The 26,562-nt window shown below is 38.0% G+C and overlaps 3 protein-coding genes and 1 pseudogene across 6 annotated transcripts in view; 1 reads left to right on the top strand and 3 right to left on the bottom strand.

Annotated features, from left to right (window-relative positions):
* Window positions 1-1,063: 1,063 nt before the first annotated feature.
* LOC128030677 (activity-dependent neuroprotector homeobox protein 2-like) lies at window positions 1,064-7,645 on the bottom strand. 4 transcript variants are annotated; one of them, XM_052618489.1, is made up of 4 exons: window positions 7,334-7,645; window positions 6,925-7,042; window positions 5,295-5,387; window positions 1,064-5,112 (listed from the first exon to the last, which is right to left on the bottom strand). In XM_052618489.1, coding segments are annotated over exons 1-4 (3,621 nt in total). In that variant the 5' UTR covers window positions 7,336-7,645; the 3' UTR covers window positions 1,064-1,704. The 4 variants fall into 4 exon arrangements, with proteins under 4 accessions (XP_052474449.1, XP_052474452.1, XP_052474450.1 ...); XM_052618492.1 differs by having other exon boundaries at window positions 7,381-7,645; XM_052618490.1 differs by having other exon boundaries at window positions 7,391-7,645.
* Window positions 7,646-8,185: 540 nt separating this feature from the next.
* On the bottom strand, window positions 8,186-12,447 carry LOC128030684 (partitioning defective 6 homolog gamma-like; annotated as a pseudogene).
* Window positions 12,448-12,933: 486 nt separating this feature from the next.
* Window positions 12,934-16,546, bottom strand: LOC128030683 (probable 2-ketogluconate reductase). The gene is made up of 6 exons (XM_052618503.1): window positions 16,294-16,546; window positions 15,816-16,191; window positions 15,557-15,728; window positions 14,550-14,728; window positions 14,376-14,472; window positions 12,934-14,248 (listed from the first exon to the last, which is right to left on the bottom strand). The coding sequence occupies exons 2-6, from the start codon at window positions 16,186-16,188 to the stop codon at window positions 14,095-14,097; spliced, it is 975 nt and encodes a 324-aa protein (XP_052474463.1). The 5' UTR covers window positions 16,189-16,191; window positions 16,294-16,546; the 3' UTR covers window positions 12,934-14,094.
* Window positions 16,547-19,496: 2,950 nt separating this feature from the next.
* Window positions 19,497-26,562, top strand: part of LOC128030680 (protein Jumonji-like) — a 29,722-nt gene continuing 22,656 nt past the window's right edge. Inside the window, exon 1 of the mRNA XM_052618498.1 lies at window positions 19,497-20,095. Within this exon, the coding sequence (XP_052474458.1) occupies window positions 20,051-20,095 (45 nt within the window). The 5' untranslated portion in view covers window positions 19,497-20,050. The remainder of the gene's footprint in view (window positions 20,096-26,562) is intronic.

The following is a 26,562-nucleotide window of genomic DNA, read 5'->3' as shown; positions in this document are numbered from 1 at the left end:
AAAAAGTTGGGACAGGTAGCAATAAGAGGCCGGAAAAGTTAAATGTACATATAAGGAGCAGCTGGAGGACCAGTTTGCAACTTATTAGGTCAACTGGCAACAGGATTGGGTATAAAAAGAGCCTCTCAGAGTGGCCGTGTCTCTCAGAAGTCAAGATGGGCAGAGGATCACCAATTCCCCCAATGCTGTGGCGAAAAATAGTGGAGCAATATCAGAAAGGAGTTTCTCTGGGAAAAAAAAGTTTGAAGTTATCATCATCTACATCATCTACAGTGCATGGTATCATCCAAAGATTCAGAGAATCTGGAACAATCTCTGTGCGTAAGGATCAAAGCTGGAAAACCATACTGGATCCCCGTGATCTTCGGGGGCCTTAGATGCCACTGCATCACATACAGGAATGCTACGGAAATCACAACTTGGGCTCAGGAATACTTCCAGAAAACATTGTCAGTGAACACAATCCACTGTGCAATTCCCCATTACTGGCTAAAACTCTATAGGTCAAAAAAGAAGCCATATCTAAAGATGATCCAGAAGCGCAGGCGTTTTCTCTGGGCCCAGGCTCACTTAAAATGGACAGTGGCAAAGTGCAAAACTGTTCTGTGACGAATCAAAATGTGAAGTTCTTTTTGGAAAACTGGGACACCATGTCATCCGGACTAAAGAGGACAAGGACAACCCAAGTTGTTATCAGCGCTCAATTCAGAAACGTCATCTCTGATGGTATGGGGTTACATGAGTGCGTGTGGCATGGGCAGCTTACACATCTGGAAAGGCACCATCAATGCTGAAAGGTATATCCAAGTTCTAGAACAACATATGCTCCCATCCAAACATTGTTTCTTTCAGGGAAGACCTTGCTTTTTCCAACATGACTATGCCAGACCACATACTGCATCAATTACAACATCATGGCATCATGGTATTGAAATGGCCAGCCTGCAGTCCAAATCTTTCACCCATAGAAAACATTTGGCGCATCATAAAGAGGAAGATGTGACAAAGAAGACCTAAGACAGTTGAGCAACTAGAAGCCTGTATTGAGTAAACCACACACCTGTAATATTTAGTCATGTTTATTCCAAGAGGCAAAATACAACTGAAAAGTTTAAATAGGACACAGAGGCACTTGTCTTTTTTCATTGTCTGAAATGGTTACAGTGTATTTTATGAAGCACAAAACAAAAAAACACGACAACACCATAAAGTGCCCCTTTTCTGTGATACAGCAATGAAATGCAGCCTAATTTGCCATTTAATAGTTTTAACTAAATCTTAATTTTCTGTACAGTTCTAATATAAAATGTTAGATGCAGAACTATTACACTACAGATATCCCCAAATGTATATTACACATGTCCACAAAAAGAAAAAAGTATTACTTCAACTGAGTGTTTCCTTGCAATAAAGATATGTAAAAAAAAAAAAAAACTTTTTTAACGTCATCATATGACCTATACACAACAAAAATACAAAAACAGAGTGTAGAGTCTTCTCAGCCTTGCTGTACATTCCCATTTTTCAAATTTACTAATAACGAGAGGCAAACCTTCTTACAAATGTGTAAATAGAGTATTTTTAAATAAACATTTTGCAATGGTTTCCATCCTAATGTGAACTTGCTGCCTATAAACTTAATTCTTCTAACAATCTGTTTATCCATATTTACAGAGGCCATACCTCTGGGATGAAGAGAGCATCTTACATTTCACTTACATCCTCTTGTTTAACAGTTATCCCTGGAATAAAGAGACCATCTTCCATTTCATTCACATACTCTTCTTTAATGGTTACTGGTATCGCAGGAAAGAAGAGGTCATGTGTAATTTCAGTCGTGTCTTCTTTTTTAACTGTTACTGGTGCCGCAGGAATGAAGAGGTCATGTTTAATTTCATTCATGTCTTCTTTTTTAACTGTTACTGGTTCTGCGGGAATGAAGAGGTCATGTTTAATTTCATTCATGTCTTCTTTTTTAACGGTTACTGGTTCTGCGGGAATGAAGAGGTCATGTTTAATTTCAGTCGTGTCTTCTTTTTTAACTGTTACTGGTTCTGCGGGAATGAAGAGGTCATGTTTAATTTCAGTCGTGTCTTCTTTTTTAACTGTTACTGGTGCTGCAGGAATGAAGAGGTCATGTGGAATTTCATTCATGTCTTCTTTTTTAACTGTTACTGGTGCTGCGGGAATGAAGAGGTCATGTTTAATTTCAGTCGTGTCTTCTTTTTTAACTGTTACTGGTGCTGCAGGAATGAAGAGGTCATGTGCAATTTCATTAGTGTCTTCTTTTTTAACTGTTACTGGTGCTGCATGAATGAAGAGGTCATGTTTAATTTCATTCGTGTCTTCTTTATTAACTGTTACTGGTGCCGCAGGAATGAAGAGGTCATGTGTAATTTCATTCGTGTCTTCTTTTTTAACTCTTACTGGTGCCGCAGGAATGAAGAGGTCATGTGTAATTTCATTCACGTCCTTTTTTTTAACTGTTACTGGTGCCGCAGGAATGAAGAGGTCATTTGTAATTTCATTCACGTCCTTTTTTTTAACTGTTACTGGTGCCGCAGGAATGAAGAGGTCATGTTTAATTTCATTCACGTCCTTTTTTTTAACTGTTACCTGTGGAACGAGGCCACCATGTTGCACCTCATTCAAGACTTTTTTTTTAACAGGCTTTACTTCTGGAATGAAGAGATTGTGCTTCAGCTTGTTCACTTCCATCATTTTGAACCCGAGACGTACACAAACCCTCTTCTTCTGAATTGCTTTCAAGCATTTGGTGAGCTTGCTGTTAAAGTGAGCCTTTACGTCAGCCTTGTTTATCCACAAACGGGAGGCTAGCAGTTCGATTTCAGTCTTCGTCAAGTATGGCTTCCTGTGGAAGTACTGCGAAAGGAAGTCTTTCCTGTCCTCGAACGATGTCATCTCCATTCCCATTGGTTCCAAGACGAGCTTGACTGGAGTTGCAGGGACTTCTACCTCTGGAGCTTTCGAGTTCCTTCTCCTGCTCTTCGGAGTGATTACTTCTTTCTTTGGTTTGACAAATTCAAGGCCTGTCTGACATGCCACGTCTGAAGAACTGGCCGTCTGAGGAGAATTACATGAATCGCCATCATCACGTTCTGTTGTATCTGGATTCAGTTGCTTTTCTGCTTCCTTGATGGCTTTGGGCGCACAACGGCACCGTTGCACGTGAGTGGAGATTGTTTTCGGTGTCGATTTTTCAGTATACACCCCAAAGCAATATATGCATTTGTATGCAGGCGTTTTTAGTATTGCATGAATGGTGGGAACGATGTGGTGTTTTGTTTGAAGATGACGCTCATAGTCCTCAAAGTTCTGGAGCTTTACTTGGCAAAATGGGCAGGCGGTAGGGGTCGTTTTCAACGTGGTTGCGTATTCTGCCTTGTCTGGATACATTTTTATGTATAGCTTATCTTGAGAGCTGGTAACCAGTGCAAGGTTGAGCTCTCGGTTGTCAAGAAGATCTTTGGGCACATCTGTGTTTAGATTGAAAGTGTTGAACACGAGGTTCCCCTCGTCGTCACAGTCGAGACTAAACTGTTGTTTAATGAAATGCCGATTTTCCTTGATCTTCAAACTGTGCTCTTTATTGGTGTGCTCCATGATCTGCTTGAAAGAGTAGAACATCTGAGGGCAGAAAAGACACTTCAAGCCATGCAACAAATGCTGGAAGATCCCCTGCTCTGTTAGTAAAATCTTGCACCTCAGGCACTTGACAGTGTGATCGTCATGTTTCTTCAAAAACGGCGCGAGCACAGCCAACTCATTCGGGACAGAATGTCTATATATCGCCCTCGGAACTGTTGATTTGAGACCCTTGGGCACCACAGCTGAATTTGTAGGTTGGCTGATCTGGTTTTGTGATAAAACCGCTTGACCAGGACCACCGTTGACGGGAACCGTGACTTGAACGGGCGCTAGAGTGAAGGTTGGGACACCGTTGACATTGTTGCCTGTAGGAATGAGATGCACTGACTGCGGAGTTATGAGGGGAGCTCTGGGAACTGACTGGTTTAGCTGAAGACCTTGAGTGACAAGAAATGGTGACCGAACACCCATTTCGCCTGGGAGGTTAACCTGAACGCCAGGCGGAAGAAGAACCTGCTGTGCTTGATTGGTCTGCGGTAGCCTGGGCATGGCCATAGTGATGGGTACTGTCTTGGGTGCGCCTTGCGGCATGTTTGGCATCTTCATATTAATCGGCTTCACTACTGGAGAGGTAGGCAGGACTTGTGGCATCCTGCTGGGGGACTGCGGATGTTGAACAGGCGTGCCTGACAGTAAAGCTTGCGTTTGTGGGGACAGAAACATCTGCCCTGCACCAGGAGAGCAAAACAAAGCAGTCGTGTTGCTTGGGCCGGCCAGAAGAACAGTACCGTTTCCATTTGTGTGTTGCATCTGCTGTGGCCCATAGTTCGGCCTTGCGAGCAACGTGACTTGTTGCATTGCTTTTGGTGCAAAGTTTAGCAGATTCTGTAGTCCGGCCATTTGGTTTGTGCAGTCTTTTTCGATTATACAAGCCATTATTTGCCAGTGCAGCTCTTTGTGTTTCTCTGAACTCAAAATGTGATACAGTAAATGTTCAATGGTCTCTGCAGGCAGTTTGCACACTTTGCAGTGATATTTCACTGATGCGCCGTCACGTATCTGCTCACCATCAGTCTTTTGCTTACTGTCCAAGCTTAGTCCAAAGTAGCGATCCAGCATCGCAGTATAGTGGTTTACCAAGACGTGCTTCTTCATCACGTATAGTAAAGAGTCATGATAGCCGCAGATTGTGCACCTGTATCTGTCATCGGCAGCATCAGCAGAAACTGTAACTGACACGGTTTTCGGTGTGCGGGCCAAAGTGTGGCTAGGCTTGCTGTGAAGAGGTATACGATGGGTTTTTGACGCCAGCATGTGGAAAAACTGAATGTGTTGCTCTGTGACTTTCGGAGAGCTGACAAATGGGCAGTAGGGGCATATTAACAAACAGGCCACATCCAGATCATTCCAGTGACAGCGATGTATGTGACTTCTGAATGTGGGTATTGACCGGCTGGAGTACCAACACAGACTGCAGCACAGAGTTTGGCTCCGGTATGGATACTGAGGAACAAAAGTAATATTGTGATAAATAAGAGTTGAAATAACATTTGCAAATAGTGTTAAGTCTAAAAAAAATAAGTTTTTCAAAATTAAGTTTAATCACTGCCTTTCTTTAATAAAATAATAAAATAAAATGAATGCAGTTTTTTTTACAGTGCAACATATGTCATGTACATAATCACCTTTTTTTTCTTTTTGCCAACATGACCATCAGTAAAATCATCCCATTCGGTGTTGTCAAAACTTGCATCACCAGCATCAAAACATTTGTATGTCTGTTGGAAATAATGAACATTTAATTAGCAGAAATAATGACTTTCGTTTAAGTTATAAAGTTATTAAAATTACATCTGTCATTGTTCTTAACTCACTTAAAGGGGGGGTGAAATGCTATTTCATGCATACTGAGTTTTTTACACTGTTAAAGAGTTGGATTCCCATGCTAAACATGGACAAAGTTTCAAAAATTAAGATGTACGTTTGAAGGAGTATTTCTGTTCCAAAAATACCCCGGTTTGTCACAAGTTTCGGAAAGTTTTTTTCAAGTATGGCTCTGTGTGACGTTAGATGGAGCGGAATTTCCTTATATGGGTCCTAAGAGCATCAACGGAGTTGTGCAAGTGTTTGTGTTTGTTCCCTGCGTTTTGAAGATACTTGTTTTACAAACAAGGCCCAGTTTGACGACGGATTTGCGTATCGCTTATTTCTTAAGGATGATGCAATCCCAACGAAAAAGGGTCACGATCGTGTGTTGGAACCGCAGGCGGTGAGTAAAACTGCTTAAAATATCTCTGCCTTCTTGTTAGTGCGTCCGCCTCCCATCGGAGACCCGGGTTCGAGCCCCGCTCGGAGGGAGTCGTTGCTGCTGCTGCTCTCGTTCAGTTTCAGCCTCGGGATCTGATTCTGGATCATAAATAAACGGCTGAATCTGACTGTTAGCCATGGTTTGTTTTGGATGATGGTTTTTCCCTCACGGTAATGTCACAGTTTCCACATGCTCTCAACGCAAAAGCCTACTGTTGCTCGTGATTCTTTAGCTCCGCCCACACGTCACGCCTCCAGCCGGTCGTGTTTTTCCGGGAAAAATCGGTACAGACTATCTTTCTCTTATGAATATAATAAAACTAAAGACTTTTTGGAGTTATGAAGGATGCAGTACTACTCTATAGGTACTCAAGATTAACAGGATATTGAGTGAAAACGAGCATTTCACCCCCCCTTTAAACTAAATCTAAACATGGATAGAAATGGGCATTCACAGTTAAATGTACAATATCAATTAACACTGATAAAAAATAAAAATCACTAATATCAGCCAAAAATCATTGTGCCTTCGCATAATTTTTATTAAGTAGAAATTTAAATATCATAACTCAATCTTCTGGTGAAATGTCTCCTCTCTGGTTACATACGCCAGACTTCAATAATACGGTCTGCTTAAACTCTGCCTCTTCCTTATAATCGACTGCAAGCTTTTATTTTTCTTCAATAAACTATTCATTTGATTAACTTCCATTGCATTGAAACTTTAACAATAGTTTCTGAAAATTTGAGAATATCTTTTTTTTTTTTTTTGTCAATATCTTTCTTTTGTCTTTTGCTGTGATAGTTTGTACGTTTCTTTGAAATAACTAAAACAATTAGGTCACAATGAATTTTAATGCAGTTAAATAAGAACTGCCTGGAGTGACTTCACGCTGTAAAGTGCATGACTTGACTACTCTGCACCTTAGAACGTCTGACAGCCAATCAGAAACAAGCATTAAACAGACGCCGGTGTAAACAACATCATTACTCATTACAGTAACCTACCTCCAATAAATCTTGACACTGCTGCATCCCGATGTCACACAAAATACTTTTGACGCGTTTTCTTGGACGTCTTAGTTTTGTCAGGTTCTTCACTGGAATTTGATACATTTTGCTGATCCTGAAAATGAAAACAAGAATGATACGAAACGCTCAAAAGCCTGTCAAATACACTGCGCTTTCAAACACCCAATTCAGTCTGTTTATTTGGCGAGAATCTAGATCACGTTTAAGAGAACTCTAAATTAACAAATTGTTGAGGCCTATAACATAGTTATAATTAATATAGCTAGGTGTAACTATGTACCTAAGGTCTGCATTTCAAACCATCCTCGGACATGTCGTTATATATATATGTTTTTTTTTTAATAAGTTATGCATTTTAAGTAGTTTTAAGGCAAGAAAGACCTACATATGTCATTAATTATCCAAACTGCATTAATGAGGTCTATTCTAAACCTGTGTCTACCTTCTGTATTCAGGCACAGAGCTGCGACTGACTGGAGGGATGTCTGCGTGCGTCCGTTTTCTTCCGGCGTCACTGGAAGGCGCGCGGTACGGAATCGGCTACTTCATCGAATCATCCATCCGGGCTGCGCTCACTCCGCGTGCCTTATAGCCCTGGCGATCGTCTGCTAAAATATCTGACCAGAGCGCAGGATTGCCAACTTTGATTTTATCTCACTAAACCATCACCCCACAAAAACATGGCGTACAGGAAGACGGGAAGTGACGTTTTCTGATTTACATATTGCATAGTGCAGATCCACCAATGGGAGAAAGGTGGGCTGATCTTGCAAAGTTGATCAGTTGTGATAGTCATTGGTGCATGGAATTAACCATAAGTCCATGGCTGTGGTCTTCACCTGTGAGGGATCTAGACACACCTGTGGCTCAGCTCCTTCAGGGGAGCCTTTATGGGAAGATGGATTGATGGATCAAGTATGATATGGTGAGTAATGATGAGCAGGCAATAGGAGTGTTGCTTGTTGTGTATTATAGTATGCAGAGGATACCTGTTGCAGTTAGGTGTCTCTTGCATCAGTGCTAGATGATCAGCACTGATGCAAAATCAGAGTTTTAAATGATAATACAATTAAATTTTTTAGGTGAACAATCCAAGTACTTCAAGAGTGTAAATTTATGATGGATTTCAAAAAAAAATTCATAACATACATAATCTATATTAATCTTAAAAGTTATCAGTAAAAACCTGACATGCAAGTAATTATATATAGGGCCATTTATAAATTGTAGTACACAGTTTAAAGTTGCTGATTTATTTTCAAAGGTTTATTTTTTACAAAATGACAATTCCATCTTCCTCCACTGCCCCCTGGGACAACAGTAAATGGCGACTCAGATCTACGTGCCACGTGTTTTAGAATGTCATGTGTACTGGAGCTTCCCTGTCTGATAGCTGGATCACAGCTGAGATGCAGTTGGGAGGTTGGTTTCCTGTGAAGAGGGACACTGTGGTGAGTGTGAGCTGTATGGGTGAGAATAGGCTGAGAGTGATAGGATGCTGCCCAAATGAGCGAGTTGGGCCGTCTAGCAGAAACTTGGGGCTTGTAGTAAGTATTAACACGTGGTTGAGAAAAATGAGAGGCAGCTGAAAACCCGAAATGTTTTTTTAGTTGTTTGATCTGTATCTTCTTTGCTCTTATAGCAATTACGTTAACCATAAGCTTTCATTATCATAGGCAACCCTGGATAGCTTAGAGAGTGCAAACTATCAAAATAGTGTCCTGAGCTTGAAGAAATGCAGCTTTTTCGCCTTGTGTTGTTATGCTGGTTTGCAGGTTTCACTGTGATGATGAGATTATGGCTGTTGGCGATCATCATGTCAGTTTCCTGATCCAAAGACTTTCCCATAACATCAAACTTCCAGGACCTGGTCATAAATGGCCAGCAGTCCCGTGCAAGCTGTCAGTCCACCAGGTACTGTGCATGAGATAAAGATGCCCGGAACCTTTTCCGACCGTAAGGAGTAACCCTGACAGTGGTGCCATCACAGATGTATAACCCCAGAGGTCCGTATGAGCCTTGGCGATACAGTTTTAAATAAAGCACTCTTCTGTGGTATTCTGGTAAGATATCTACTTCAATGATGGAAGAAACTGGGCGGAAGTTCTGTGGCATGCTGATCTGAAATGGTGTTTTTCTCTGGCTGACAGGTTTCTTTCGCTTTGTTGTATCATCAGCACCTGCCGGATCCTGGTCAGGTTCTTCTGTAAAACAGTGTGGGAAGTAAGTTGAGCAAAGCATTTTCTGCCATTCTGAAATCATCGACTCAAATGATTATGATTATGATTATTTTTCGGACTATAAGTCACACTTTTTTTCATAGTTTGGCTGGTTCTGCGACTTATAGTCAGGTGCGATTTATTTATCAAAATTAATTTGACATGAACCGAGAGAAATGAACCGAGAGACATGAACCAAGAGAAAACATTACCGTCTACAGCCGCGAGAGGGCGCTCTATACTGCCAGAGATGCTGCTCAGTGCTCCTGTAGTCTACACTGTGCAGCACAGAGCGCCCTCTCGCGGCTGTAGACGGTAATGATTTCTCTTGGTTCTTGGTTCTAAATAAATGCGATTTATAGTCCGGTGCGACTTATATATAATTTTTTCCTCATCATGAAGTTTTTTTGGACTGATGCGACTTATACCCAGGTGCGACTTATAGTCCGAAAAATACGGGTATATTTTTTAACTTGAATTTAAGTGTCATCGCACTTTGCTATGATGATGTCTAAAGAGACTTTCAGCTTGAATAAAAAAATTGGTGGGGGGGGGGGTATGTCCAATTTAAAAATAAATTAAAAATAAATTCAATTAATTAAACAAACAAATAAATAAATATCCTAATGAAGAAAACAATTTCTTCACTAAATTTAGCACAAAATGTATATGTCGCCAACTGCTGAAAGCAACGAGATAATCTACTGTGTCTGGCACAAAAACACACCACAAGGGAATACAAAGCAATTATACTCAAGTACATGATTCCTAGCTAGATAAATTCCTTCCTTTTTTTCTGTTCCTTCTCTTTCAAGGAGCTCAAAAAGTAAACTTGAAAAAAAAATGCCTTGATTAAAGGCCTTAAGATCTTAAAATTATATTTCCAATGTAATGAAATATTCACAATTTATCTCAAATCAAAGTGAAGTCTTGCTAATATATTACTATACTAATTTATATCCATGTCGTGTGTTTGGAAAATAGTGCTCTTTGATACATACACATACAGTACCATTATGATATTTAAGAGGAAAGAGAAAATCAGAAGATAGCAGACATGTGGAGTAAAGGTATTTATAAGGAAATTAGAGATATTTAGAGATAGCTTCTTTACCCTTCCCATTCCCATATACCTTGAAGCTGAATGAAGACACGCAGTAAAGGCTTTGTTGAGGTCACAACTTTGCAAAAGTTGTCATCATTATTGATGGGCAGTAGCTCTCCATGCACATCCGCATAGCCAATAAGGACATCCATTTGCCATAAGTTATGTAAACGAACAATGAGTCTGTGGAAGTCTTTATACCTGCCAGGCTCACATCGATCCATGGAAAAACCTCCTGATTTCTGCACATTACTGGAGAGAAACAAGTAAATCGGTATGAAAATAATATAGGCTATTTGAACACACTCAATATCTTAATCACACTTTTAAGTTCTACTGGACAAATCGGTCAATATGGTTCATTAGATTTATATCACAGTAAATTGCAGAAACAGTGAGTGACCTGCGTGCATTCAATCAGCTGAAACAACATATTTTAGAAGTCAGCTTCTGGATATTGTGAAGGTTTTGATTAAGGTAATGTTTACAAAGGTATTTCCCTTCAGTCAAATAATACTAGACTGAAAACAAGAGCTCGAAGATGACCACTGATGCACATGCAATATACTGCAATATACTTTACAATAATTATTAGAATTTATTGAAGAATTTTGAATATGAATTTCAAATCTGGATGGAGAAAGAGCAAAAGAAATGCAAAACCGACAAAAAAAAAAATAACAGTGATGCTGTATGGCAATATGAGTTCTGACAGATACATGGTATAGATCGGTAATGAGAATAAAAGTACATGTCAGCTTACGTTACATTTGACCTCGAGGAACGAACAGTAGCGCAGAGACTGAGACTTTCCCAAAGTACGCCTAGTGTAGGAGGGTTTGCTGAATATGCACACTTACTTCACCTGATATCTAAACCGGCATGGAAGAGGCCAGATCATGTTGTCGGATGAGCGCAAACCACTCGGCTTTTGTTTGGTACTGCATGACTAGCGTTACGTGTTCGCGTCACTGAAAACGCGGAAAAGCAGGACGCATGGCTTGACACTTTCCAGACACTAGTCGATTACAGGTGCTGGTCATAAAATTATAATATCATCAAAAAGTTGATTTATTTCACTAATTCGATTCAAAAATTAAAACTTGTATATTATATTAATTCATTACACAGACTGATATATTTCAAATGTTTATTTATTTTAATTTTGATTATAACTGACAACTAAGGAAAATCCCAAATTCAGCATCTCAGAAAATTTGAATAATACTTCAGACCAATACAAAGAAAGGATTTTTAAAAAATCTTGGCCAACTGAAAAGTATGAACATGAAAAGTATGAGCATGTACAGCACGCAATACTTAGTTGGGGCTCCTTTTGCCTGAATTACTGCAGCAATGCGGCGTGGCATGGAGTCGATCCGTCTGTGCCACTGCTCAGGTGTTACGAGAGTCCAGGTTACTCTGATAGTGTTCTTCAGCTCTTCTGCATTCTTAGGTCTGGCATAATCGCAGCTTACTCTTCACAATACCCCATAGATTTTTTATGGGGTTAAGGTCAGGCGAGTTTGCTGGCCAATTACTGTAAGAACAGGGATACCATGGTCCTTAAACCAGGTACTAGTAGCTTTGGCACTGTGTGCAGGTGCCAAATCCTGTTGGAAAATGAAATCTTCATCTCCATAAAGTTGGTCAGCAGCAGGAAGCATGAAATGCTCTAAAACGTCCTGGTATACTGCTGCATTGACCTTGGACATCAGAAAACACAGTGGACCAACACCATCAGATGAAATGGCACCACAAACCATCACTGACTGTGGAAACTTTACACTGGACCTCAAGCAACGTGGATTGTGTGCCTCTCCTCTCTTCCTCCAGACTCTGGGACCCTGATTTCCAAAGGAAATGCACAATTTACTTTCATCAGAGAACATAACTTTGGACCACTCAGCAGCAGTCCAGTCCTTTTTGTCTCTAGCCCTGACGAGACGCTTCTGATGCTGTCTGTTGTCTTCCCCATGATTGTGCAGCCTACAGAACTAGACTGAGAGAACTTTCAAAGGCTTTGCAGGTGTTTTGAGTTAATAAGCTGATTAGAGTCTGGTACCAGGTGTCTTCAATATTGAACCTTTTCACAATATTCAAATTTGGGATTTTCCTTAGTTGTCAGTTATAAACATCAACATTTAAAGAAACATTTGAAATATATCAGTCTGTGTGTAATGAATGAATATAATACAAAAGTTTCACTTTTTGAATGGAATTAGTGAAATAAATACTTTTTGATGATATTCTAATTATATGACCAGCACCTGTATTTGTTTCTAATAAGTCTCTTGTATTTGGTATTGGCAAATCTCTTGGATAAACATTTTGTAAGCTATTTGTGAGCCAGTTGATAATTTTTTTTTTTTTTTTTTTTTTTTGAAGAACAAACAGGTAAACAAACTTATATATATATACACACACAGAGAGAGAGACGAAACGAATTGCATGACATTCTAATATGTATTATTTAGATTAAGATAGTTTCAGTTTTTATTTATTTCTCTCTGTGTTTGTGTGTACATGATATGCTATATAGGCTATTGTGAATTTGTGACTCTATAGTAACTACATATTAATAACAAATGAACAATAAATAATTTACCTAAAAATCCACATAACAGCACGTTTGCAATATAAAGTACAAGACACCATACATGACTGGATTGTGAAGTTTATTTTTGAGTATTTCTGTCTGAGCAACAGGATACTTTTTTTAAAGAACAGGGCCCATATTTACAAAACATTTTATGTTGCCACTAAGAGGTCTCCTTAATAGCAGTAAAAGTTTTAAGATAATAGTTTTCTCTTAAAACCTTTTAACAAAGCTGCTGAGAAAAACTTTTACTGAGGATTATAGAGAAGTCTTAAGCTAAGGTTAAAGCCGGGGTTGACCTCGTTGCTATGGAAAATGTCAGCATGCTTACTAACTATGCCCACAGTGATTGGCTGATAGTCTCTGTCAGAAACGTATTCATAGAAATATAGCAGAGTGCAATATTATGTTGCCATATGTAAATACAGGAAAATAAAACGGCTAATTGCAACATTCAAATAAATATTTTAAAATACAGGTTACGTGTCACTTATTAAACAAGCATATGTTGAGCTTATTGTCAGCCTCTTACATGTGTGCTTCTCATAATTAGTGAATATGCATATAAACTGCCTTTTAATTAATAGTGTAGAATAATCATAGCTGATAATAACGCATGTAAATGTAAAAGAAAACCAAACTAGATGCAAGAATAGTTGTTACTTCCTCCCCAAAACCAAAGGTGATACCTTTTTAATGAACTCATTATGTCAAAAGTTTCTAAAATGTTTCTATTTTGAGGCAGATTGCCGGCAACAGTCATTTAAGGAATAGTTTGTGGCTTGGTCTTAGTGACTTAAGAGTCCTCTTCACAGGTCTAGGAGCTAGTTTTAGTGTTAAAACGCTTTGTGAAACACTCTTGGAGCACAAATTTAGGAGTCCTAAATTTAGAACTGACACACACATTATTTTAAAGATTTTCTCCTAAATCTGTGAGTTATGAGCTACTTTAAGCCTAAAGATGTTATGTGAATATAGGCCCAGAAATCATAAGAGATTTTGTTAGAAAGAGAAAAAAAATATTTATACTATGCTGTTCGATTTCACATACACTTTAAAGTTCTATATTGAATTACCATAAAAAGCATTCATTAAACATTTAAAAGGTGACTAATACTCACAAATCACAAAACTTAATTGTGAAACTAAATATAATGGTTTAGTTTTTTCTGTGTTTAGCTGGTTAAAAACCAAAGAGGAACAGATGGCTCTGTGCTCTGGCTCTATGCCTTAACTTCATCAGGAAGCTGGCCTCCCATTACAGCGGCCAAGGCATTGGTCACCATCCTCTCCACAATGATCTGTGAGGTCTCCACGGTGTGGGTTCCTAAATGGGGCAGGACGATGACGTTTGGGAAGGACAGCAGGGGATGATCCCTGTGTATAACCAAGAAGCATATCATTTATACTACAACAGGGATGAAAAAAAAAAACATTTAGGCTTGCAATTTTACTATCTCACACTAAAGCAACTTTAATTAAAAACAAAGCAAGCAATGCAAACCTGGGAAGTGGTTCGGGATATGTAACATCTAAGGCAGCAGCTCGGATCATTTTCTTCTGAAGAGCATCTACTAAAGCATCTTGGTCCACTACCAAGCCTATGACAAGAAAAGCAGTTCTCAAACAGGGCTGCTTCTCTTTAATTGGATTGCCTTGTTCCAGCCTATTACATTACCTCTGCTAACGTTGATAAAGGTGCTATTGGGTTTCATCATGGCAAACTCTTTGGCACCAATCAGTTTGTGCGTTTGAGGGGTCAGACTGACCACCACCATGACGAAGTCTGACCTCTGTAACAGCTCCTTCATGCTTGCACAATATGTGGCTCCAACAGCTCTCTCATCACTCTCGGCCCTGAACATATAAAACACTGTCAAATTTAATTGAAGTATTACATTTAGTATTAAAATCTAACATTAACAAATCCCTGACCACAACCCATAAGGCCTGGTTTAGAAGTTTGATAATTATTTTTTTCCAATCACAGACTTAATGCAACCTAGTTGAAAGGCACCATTGTAATTTCACACTTATTTTTAAAAGGAATATATGTTCATACTTTAACTTTCAAATGTTTGGGGATAATTTTTTACAAATGTTTCTGAAAGTCTCTTTAGCACACCAGGGCTGCATTTATTTGATCAGAAATACAGCAATGTTGTGAAATACTATAACAATTTAAAATATCTGTTTTCTATTCAAATATATTTAAAAATGTAATGTATTCCTGTGACGATACAGCTGAATTTTCAGCAATCAATACTCCAGTCTTCAGTGTCACATGATTCTTCAGAAATCATTATAATATGCTGATTTGAAGCACATTTCTCATTTCTTATTTTCATGAATTTTGAAATGAGTTTTGCTGCTTAATTTTGTTTTGTGGAAACGTTTCTTTTGAAACGTTTACAAAAGATCTTACAAAAAATATTAAATCTTACAATGTCTTTTGAAACACCTTGCTGTCTATTTTAATAAAAGCAAGGTAAACAAATAAAATAAAAAAACAAACTGACCCCAAACTTTTAGTGTATATCAGTTACTTTTCAAATATTTTAAAACAATGGCTAACCACATTTTGTGGTTAATGTACATAAACTGACAGTTTACATATTACTCAAGCTGGTGAGAAGTTGTTTAGTGACAGTTTAAATATTTCAGTCAAAAGTCCAACAGATTCACCTTCGATTCCTATTGTGGTAAAGGATTTTCATCTCAAACCCTTGAGCTCTCTTGGCTATTTTGTATCCTATTCTACCCATGCCGATGATGCCCAAGGTGGCCCCGCTAACATCAGTGCCTAGAGAGGACTCGGGAAAATCATCAGACTCCCGGAACTTGGAAAAATTGTGTCCTGCGTAGAAAAAGAAATTCCCAATGGATTCACTGAAAAATATGATAATCCAGGAAGAAATTCTAGAAAGGAAACTGCAGCTCTCACCTTCAACTAACTTCCTTGCAGATGCCAACATCAAACTCATGCCAACATCCGCAGTGGCATTATCCACCACATGAGGAGTGTTGGAAACTTTGACTCCAAAGCTATTGATCAGAGGAATATCCAGGTGGTCCACTCCCACCCCACCATTAACAACCGCTTTGAGGTTAGGTAAAGATTTTAACAGGTTTTGGTCAACTTTAATAACGTCACCCCACACAAACAATGCCTGGATTTTGTCAGCGAAGTCTGCTTTCCTCTGTACAAAGCACTCATATGGGATTATAGTGAAGTGTTTCTCGATACAAGGAGAAAAACACTTGTAAATGCCTCCGGGCGCTCCGAGCGTGGTAGCTAATATGCATGGTTTCTCCATAACCTGTGAACAAAAATAAAAGATCAATAACTATATAAACAAAGCAACAATCACGCGCATTCGTCTTTAAACATCTTAGGCTAATAAAAAATCATTCTTTCTCACCACTCGTGTGACAGTCGATCGTAGTTTGATTGTTCCCTGGATAAGCTTGCTTGTCAAGTCTTTGCATTGTGTGTTCCAGACTTTGTTAATCAAGTACCGATTAAGACTAAAGGTGGCTTCCTGGAAATCATTATATAAGCTACAGATTTACAAAAAAAAAAAGAAAGAAAAAAAAGTAAACTCTCAAAAACCTAGTGTACCTCTTCGAACTGTTTACATATCGGCTGTTGTCAGGTTTCGTCATCGGAGATACTGATAGTTACTCAATAACCAGAAGGGGGCGTTAGAAACTCATGAAACGGATTAGATGCATTTCTGTCACAAGATTGAGTACATGCAGTGTTTTGATGGACATGTGCTTCGTGTCTTTGCTATTATTTCCCAGATTTGATTTTATTTGAGTTGTATGATCTTCTTTGATCACAAACACTTTATAATGAAGGACGTATGTTTTGCTTTTACAACATTTAGCCAATAGTTAATTTTGTATGTTTCAGACAACAATTATCATCATTATAGTGTTCCTGTAGCTCAATTGGTAGAGCATTTCCTTATCAAGCGCAAGGTTGTGGGTTCGATTCCCCGGAAACACATCATAGGGAAAAATTGATAGCCTGAATGCTCTGTAAGTGGCTTTGGATTAAAGTGTCTGCTAAATGCATTAATTTAATTTATCATATATTTCTGAATCCTATCATATATACTATGAATCCTTTGTTTGTCATAGTTTTATGACCATATAACACTTAAACTGTGCTGATGAACCAACCCACGCGAAGAGTGAATTTGCAAAATAAAAATGTAAAGGCCATAAATTAGGCTAAATGTTGGAGGCTTTGATGGCTCTGGGGGACATTGCATTAATTCCAGAACCGTTAGATGGTTTTTACTGGCTGCAGCAGAGGTCCAGCTTTGCCTCCATCTGTTTGAAAATTCACATGTAGAGAGGTTCAGCATCGCAAATCAACAACCCAATAATTCAATATACTGCTACTCTAGCAAGTACATGCTTTCATTTCCACTGTAAAGGACACTAAATGCATTTTTGAGCTATTGTGAATAGTCTTAAACAAAGTGAGTCATAATTAGTTTATTTACTGGATATTTCAGCATTGTCTATTCTAATAAACGATGCCAACAACCACATATGAGTGATTTTTCACCACACACACACATTGTATAGGGTCAGCCTATTAGATTTTGATAACAGTAGATAAATAATCCAAAGAAATTGGATAGTTATAATACCTTGGTATATTAATACATTAACTTTTCAAGTAAACAACACATACTGTGGATGTACTGAAGCAAATCCATCTCTACCAACTTGAATTGTGTCGTGTCTTTGTATGAAAACTATACTTCCTTGAAAGTTCGCTTGGTTTGGCAATCAACCAAAAATCTTTCTCTTCAAAGTCTAGCGCTTCACAATTAGCCTACATCTCTGACCCTGCCCCGGGGACGGGCATGTTTAAAAGTGATGAACTGATTCTCCTGCCAGCAGGGTGGCCCATTATTAGTCTACTTAAAGCCCTATTTTTAGAACAAAATGGGAGAAAATACCAGACAAGCTCTTGTTTCGCAGACTTTACAGACTCATGTGATTTAACAAATCTAAGGGTACAACAATGTTCCTCTTTTTTAAACTGAATGGACAAGAACATTTAAGCAGCCATCAGCCATGTACTCAAGAATTCAGTGACTGTTATTACACTTTAAAGTCCATAAAACACATCTTAAAAATGCATTTTCTCTTGTGGTTCTTTGTACAGTGGTTTAATCGTTTGTATCCTAAAACCATTACTAACTTCTTTCACTTAGTTTTTCCTGCTTTTCCTGTCTTTAGCATGATCAACTCTAGCCAAAATCTCTGGCGTAATCAAATGGGCACTTGTGCTGTGATATGTCCCTGATACTTCTTGAGGTTATTTTTAACGTTGTTCCAATTAAAGATGCCTATCTGCCCTCAGGCTGAATGATAACGTTTCTCCTGGTAGAAAGACAAAGAACAGACTTCAGCAGATCTTGAGCCGCACAATCACAGGAATATCCCATCTTGCACTTTTTTCCAGCCCCCCACCCCAAAAAAGGAAGAAAATATCATTCTAAAATCAAGAGATATTGCAAAACAATATATAGCCAAAAATGGGACTTGTGATCAGCCTGTACAGTTTTCTAAGCATTATGATGATTTGGACACATTTAACTAGCCAACCAGTAACTAAATATTTAAATCTCTAAATTTATTTTCATTATTTTTCAAAAATGCATCCTTCTGCTCTACATTATTTTTGTAACTCGGCAGCACATTGTTGGCTCTTCTAGGATAAATTGCTTGTGATTGACCTCATTTGTAAATCGCTTTGTATAATAGTGTCTGCTTAATGAATGTAAAATGTAAAATAACTGAATATGATGTAGCAATTTCCCCTGTTGTCTAATTCAAATGAACAACACTCATTACATTTCACACTGTAATGGGGAAGAATACCCAATCAGTTGTATTCCTGTATGCTGGGATTGCTGATCAGAGTGTTTATTTTTAGAATTAATTTTTATAATCCTTACAGACTCCTTGATTTCACCAACATTGGCATAGCACAATGCATTCTGGGCCGTGAGTTTCCAAAACTAGCGACTTTGAGCATTTTATTTAAAGCAGTAGTGGATAACACATATATGGGTTTGCATGTGAATTGTAAGAAATCTTTTGTAGGTTCATTATTCACTTTTTTTGATGCCACCATTATCATTTTAATGTTAAATTGACACTTTCAAACTCACTTTTGCATTTTGACTCTTGATCAAGATTGATGAAAATGATTTTTATTATTATTATTGTTTTCATTCTACATTTTATTTTCCATTGTTTGCAAACTGATGATATTCTTCTAATTTCATTTGTGAATCACCTAAGCTTCGTGACAATTCCTACACATTGCATTTATGAGCTAAAAAATGCAATATCCTTGTATAGTCGGGTCTTTTTTTCTCATGCACCTTGGTTTCCCTCATAATCAGGCTATTAGTTCATTCTAAAAATACTTCGTGATAAGATTTATAATTCAGATGGCTAAAAGACGTTAAACGGCACATATTTGTGCCATGTTTCGAGACAGGCTTTTCAAATGTCCCGCTGAACGTGCTGATGCTGAATGATAGGACGGAGTCTCCTTTGAAAGACGCCACTAGGTCGCAGTAACATCGCTGCCTTTGAGTTCAGTTCAAACAATATGAGCGAGCACAGCGGCAGCCAAAAGCCAACTCTAGATTCTTCAAATTGGCGTGCTTGACTGTTTTGCACCCGCGTAATGTAATAATAAACGATACATTACAACCTTCGAGAATGGAAGCCAGGAGCTGGCTTTTATTTTGACTGCAAGAATGTGCCGAGGGGAGCCCTGACAATACGCCGTTTAGCTTTCAAATGGAAGATTGGCTGCTCCAGCTCATTTCGGTGGATATGTTGCCGCTGGTTTTATTTACTCAGACCCTTTCTGATCGGCATGGATCTTCGGATTTGGATTCGTTTACCTCTTTCGTGCATTGAGCTGTGAAAAGAAGACAGGCTACGGAGATCGACCTGGATACAACAGTCTCTGCCTACCTCGACGTTTTGCTTCCAGGGATTTAAATAATCACGTGCTTCAACAACGGAAACATTTAGATATATATATACATATGTTATAGGCTATATGTATATAATCAGAATTTATATGGCCGTCTGAACTTTTATGAATCCATTCAGGAGGGCAAAATGAGTAGGGAAAGGCCGAAAAGAAATATCATTCAAAAGAAATTTGTAAGTGCAGATTTGATATTTACTCCGTTGGCTTTTCATCCAATTCAGTGGCATCTGCCTCTTAATTTGCATTAATCACATCACTGTTGTGGCCCTTGTTAAGTTATCAGGTTTGTGACAGAATTAGGTCAGATGTTATAAACGACCAGTCCATGAACCATCTTCTGTTTGAATTAGAGGTTAAAGATAAGGTTGGCCGATCTGAATCATGCGGTTGACCCGAATAATGCTTTGGGGTTTTGAAGTACCTTGTTACGTTTCGCATTTCCGCTGTCTGTGACATGTTACAGTTTTGTCATACAGTAGCTCCAGTCGATGTAGAGGACCGTCTCGCGACACTAGCGTGGTCAGTTTGTGGTCGTGTTTGTGTGTTTGCGGTCATCACACTGTGTGAGTGTTTGAGTGTAGGTTGGTTTTGCAATGTCACGAGAACTTGAATCGTGGGCAGATGTTTATATTGTGGTACGTTTACAGCCTGTCTCTGACCACCTGCTGGTTAGATGCTGTATGCATGCTGACGTCTTTAATAGAAGATATATGCCAAGACAGTCCCTGCTACCGTCACTGTGTAAGATGTGTCTGTTTTAGTCCAGTCGAGTCACGATATGATCAAACTCATCTCGCAGTTATGTACTTAAATGAAATAAATATTAATAAAACTATAGACATGAAAAAAAAATTATTCAAAAAACAAAAATAAAAACTAATTCAAAATGTGAATAAGAAATATAATAGCATTTCAATTAAAATAACATTTGATAGAATTGATTCTGTGTTAAAGTTTTCTGTAATTTAAAGTAGTAAAATGTTCTGGTTCACATGCATTATTTTATTTGAGTATGTGTTGTCTTTGTTTCAAACTATTAACATTTTTACATTTTTTGACTTTTTATTTATTTATTTATTTTAAGAATAAAGGGGAAATAGCTTGTATATTGAAGACCTATTGCTTAAACTTGCATCTATAACAGAGGTTGTCAGCCTTTTACCTGTAATTCCCCTTTTGTCCATAACAATATATGAAGGCCCTCCTCAATGGTATATTCTTTATAAAATGCTTATGACATTTTAGTAACTTTCCAGGTCTAAAAATAACACATAAAATTAGAATGCCCCATATATACAGTTTTTTTCCAGATGTGTGGGGACAGTTGAAACCCTGGATCTACAAAGAAAAAAGGCTGTTGAGTGGTTGAATTAAAATAACACATTGCTTTATTGACAAAATGCTGACATGCATTTCTAGAATCCAGCAAAAAAGGAAAAGAAATGGAATAACAGCAAAGTATTCAAATTTATGATCTGTTGTTCTTTGAGGATTGCCATTTCTTTCAGTTCCTGTCTGATGTCTTTGCTTACATCAATTCTCTGATGTTTAATTGCCACATGGCTTGAAGTACAAACTCTGAACATCGAGTTTAGTTATATGGGGCTGGGAATGATCAGTTTTAAAGATGATAGCTTCTTTGTATGGAGCTCTCTTCTTTGGCTTCAGTTGGTATTCGCTGTAATTCATTTCGATCCTGCAGATTAAATACAGCTGTTGCTTAGATGTTTATATATGTGACGGCACTAGCACAAACACACTTATGCTGAACATCAGTCAGAGTTCAATCTGGAGATAGTTTTATGTATAAACCTCTACTGTTTTTGAAAATGTAAGGCTATGCAAATAGCCTTTTGTGCATATTGAGACGGAGAATGTTTTACATTCTTTCTTCTCTCTTGCCAAACCGGATATGGTTGGTTATTAAATCAACAGGGGGATCAAGAGATTTCTGATTAGAACTGCATGGATCAGCAGCAAAGTTGATATGTCAATTTCCATTGTAGAGGAGCCTGTATTTACATAGTGACTCCTTTGTTACAGTCCCATTATGCCATTTGAACTCATTCTTTCTGTTAAAGAATATTACACAGTGTCATTCAGGATTAGGTGAGGTCACAGCACACATTATTACTGTAGATTATCGTAACATTATTGAAGTGTAGTGTTAATGAACAGGTTGCAGAAACTAGGAAGGCTGTGAGAAAATCACGTTTCACGATTTCTCCCGAGCACCATATGTGAAAACAAATCTATCTAATGTGACAACATCAGAGAAATTAGCAGATATATATCGCTCTGTTCACAGTGAGCACAGGCCTGCTGCACGTGACAGAGATGGCCATCTAAACGGGAAGCTCTTGTGTCCCACACATTTCCTTTGGCCTCAGCAGTCAGAGATATTTGATATATGTTTAGCTCCTTTAGACTCTTTCTTAGCATCACACAGTAACACAGAACTAAAGCCCGTGATACACTGACCCAGTTAAGGTAGAGGTACATTTACAAACACTAGAAAAACTCACCCATTCAAAGTGTTTGCTCTAAACATTCTTCTTTTAATCTAGAAAGTGTTGACTGTTATTGGAAATCTGGAAGAACTGGTTTAGTGGGGTCGCTTAACCGATAAGAAGCCAGTCTGTTAACGCAAAAAAATGTAGGTTTAATCCCAAATAAGGGTGATGATAATCTATTTCAGTTATAATCTAACTGTGTTTTCACTTCTGATTTATTTCATTCTCATTTTAAACTTTTGGTCCTCATCCCTGTAACTGACAGAGATATTATGGGCCTTTAATTTGACCCAATCTGTTTTCACTTCAGTCACTGGATTGGTTTTTATGTCTCGGTGCAGATTGGGGGTTTTGGTCTGCGTTCGTATGATATATGATTCCTAATGAGGTTTGGAATATAGGGCTGGAGGAAACACTTGGTCACACTTTATATTACAGTGTTCATTTAACTGTGTATTTACATAAGTAATGAATAATGCTAATGGACTACATGCACTTGCGGTCTAATTATTTTGTAGAGCTGACTGTTATTATATTAATTATAGTAACATGCTTATATGAGATCCTTGCACTGTGAAATGAAATGTTAAATAAGGTCAAATTGGTGCTTTAATACAGTAACAACAGAATTGACATTTTAGATGTCATCAATTCATCATATTGATCTCATTGTTGCACTTACAATTGAATGTTTTCATGAATTTGAGTGCTTATCATGACATTATCTTATTGAAAAAAATATACTTTTGTTCTGTGAGCATGAAATTGAATTGATCAAAAGTGACAGTAAAGACATTTATAATGTTACAGAAAAATTCTTTCAAATAGATGCTGTTGTTTTCAACTTTCTGTTCATCAGAAAACCTGAAAAAAGTATCATTGTTTACAGAAAAATATTACGCACAAGTGTTTTCACATTGATAATAATTAGAAATGTTTCTTGAGCACCACATCAGCATATTAGAATGATTTGTAAAGGATCATGTGACACTGAAGACTAAAGTAATGATTGAAGTTATATATGTAATATGTAACATCATAGTGCAGTCTACTACTATATTTTTTGTTATTACATTTTATCAGTATAATGAAATTTTATGGCTGTTACAACTCTGTTACAACTCTAAGATAAAACAAAAGATGTAAAAAAAAAAAAAAAAAACCTGCAGTACAGGCAACTTGTAATGGCTGCTTCATCCCTCGGTCTCAGACATGTCCAGCTGTGCACTAATTGATGCAGTCATCCCAAACTCCATGGAGACATATTGTTTCAGAATGGGCTTGCTAAATTGGGTATAGTTATTACTGTGATATTATTATCAAGACATGTTTTTTTATTATTATTATTAAGAAATGTGTCTGGCGTTTGTCTATTGATTTAATTAAGAGCTTTTTAATTCGTTTTCTTGAGAGATACTCTTAGATGTCACAAACAGCAATATGATATATTTAAAAGCTTCAGTATAATTAGCCAAGCAAATATTGCTGCATTTAGTGTATTCCGGCTTTTAGCATGTGATTCATTGTACTTCAAATACCAGTACCCTCAAATCCAAGAAGATTCTGTTTGTTTGCAGCTGCAAAACATTTTTAGCTTAAAGTAGTAGCTCTACTCAAATGGATATAACATGGGTGAAATCAGTGCAAAGAGACTCCACCAGGGTCTGCTTGTCTCTGGAGACTTCATTCAACTGTCATGCATGGTACTAGATCACTGAGTTTTACATAAGTTTTAAAGTCATCCCACTGCAAGCTTATTGTTTAATGCTGCTCGTATGTATGGAAATAGAGGGTGGAAGGTGCATATGGTAAAGCGGATGGTTTGCCATGGCATTCTCCTGTTGTCATGGCAGGAGAAGAGGACCGCTCACTGGATGAGTCTGGGCTTCCTTGGCTCTGTCTGCAGCAATCTGTCTTCACAGCTAGGTGAATGTGTAGAGAGAGCTGTCAATGGAAACACAGTGTCCTTGATAAGCAAACCTATAGGATGAGGCGCTACAAACTGGCTTGTGGGAACTCCTCCTGAGCACCTGAGTCCTTTGTTTTTGTACAGTCAGGGAGAATTGTGTGGCACAGTACTGAACCTGGGAAGACCAATGCAAGCGTAAAGATGAATTATAATTTAAAACATGCAGCAGCAATTTAATATCCAGTATTGATGATGATAAAATAATTTCCAATATGTATCCTATCCTTTCCTAATATAGATATATAGATAGATAGATCATTTACAATTGACTGCCTGCTCGTACCTTGCTGATAGGCTGGTTCTATCATCAGGTTGTTGGCCCCTGTAATAATAGATACGTTATTACTTTCATGCCAGCTTGTTTTTGTTCACATTAGTAGTTAGTCAGCTGTGTGTGTGTGTGAAAGTGGCCAGTGACTGGTCTGAGACAGATGGGTAGCAAGGTCAGATTTGATAGGTTGGCCCACAGCCCGTCTTCTGCTGCCCTGTTTAAATCTGATCTGTGCGAAGCAGCGCTCACAGACCCAACTAACATTGGGGAGCTCTGTCTGAATCAATGTATGTGCAAAACTTTAAGTAAAGATTAAAGCTTTTACAAAAAATGTTCCTGATTATAATGCGAATTGCTATGGATTCAAGCTGTAGAAATCCATAAGGGAGCAGTTTACTCATTAAAGCCATCATGTTTAATCAAATCCATTTTACAAGTTATCTGTATGCAACTCAAACCCACACACTAGAATTAAATAAGCTTCTAGTCTGCAGCCTAATATTCTGCCATTATTGCTCTGACTTTGTCCTCTGTTGTTGGTTTTTTGCTCTTTGTTGTTGTTCTGAAGCCTATCTTGATCTTTGGATTATAGACTCCAAATGTAAACATGTAAAAAGTCCTCTAATTCAACCTATATGTGTCACTGTATGAAAGATCTGCTTTGTGCTTATGGTGACAGACCTATCCTCATGACTTCAGACACAATACACCTTAATCAATAATTGACAGGGTTGCTGTCAGCGTAATAAAAACCAGCTCACGGTTTCGAGGTGTGTGGTGAGAGATGCTAGTGTAATTGTAAAAGCTGCTCGGAGCTACATGCACAGATAGCAACCTGATGTGGTTAAGAGGAAGATGCATATGAGGCCGTTATCACAGAGGAACTGATTATGAGAGTTAAATGAGCAACATGAATCTTGTGTTTAATTGATTTAGGAGATACTGGGCACATGTGCTATCTGTGATTAATGTACTGATATCAGAGCTTTCCTTAAATGGACATTTCTTTAAGTGCATTAGTGCACGGTATATTTTATTGGGCGAGACAGGCATGTTTAGTGATAATTGAGAAGTTACATGGTTGCTTTTCGGTTATGAGGTGTGTCAGGCCTTCTTGATCAAATAATAGACCAGGAGAATCATTTACTTAACTGCCAATTTCCAAGCATTGGCAACGGACCTTGTGCTGGCATAAGATCAGTGAATTTGGCCATAAATCCAGAGTGCTTGCATCCTCCAGTAATGCACAGGCTTTGTGGTTTAAATCTAGTGCGATGCAGAACCCTTAATCAGTCTTATAATTGAAAGAGAAAATCACAGTTTAAAGCCATATGACATTCATAATATTCATACCTTGGAACCTCCAAATTAATATAGAAACAACATAGTTTAAAGGGTTAGTTCACCCAAAAATCAAAATTATGTCATTAATGACTCACCTTTCATGTCTTTCCAAACCTGTAAGACCTCTGTTCATCTTTGGAACATGGTTTAAGATATTTTAGATTTAGTCAGAGAGCTTTCTGACCCGCCATTGAAGATGTATGTACGATATACTGTCTATGTCCAGAAAGATAATAAAAACATCATAAAAGTAGTCCATGTGACAGAGGGTCAGTTAGAATTTGTTGAAGCATCAAAAATATATTTGGGTCAGAAAATAACAAAAATGACGACTTTATACAGCATTGTCTTCTCTTCCGCTCCTGACACATGACACTGCTGACTTGTTATCTTTGTTATTGGGCGCACCAGAAAACATGTTAGCAGTGTCGTACGTCATCAGTCAAAGCAGTCGCACTCAAAACAAACCCGGAAGAGAAGACAATGTTGAATAAAGTCATCATGTTTGTTGTTTTGGATGTTTTTATTACCTTTCTGGACATG

Source organism: Carassius gibelio, chromosome A16 (assembly GCF_023724105.1).
Source record: "Carassius gibelio isolate Cgi1373 ecotype wild population from Czech Republic chromosome A16, carGib1.2-hapl.c, whole genome shotgun sequence".
Taxonomy (NCBI): Eukaryota; Metazoa; Chordata; class Actinopteri; order Cypriniformes; family Cyprinidae; genus Carassius; species Carassius gibelio.
This window is presented reverse-complemented; position numbering and strand designations above follow the sequence as displayed.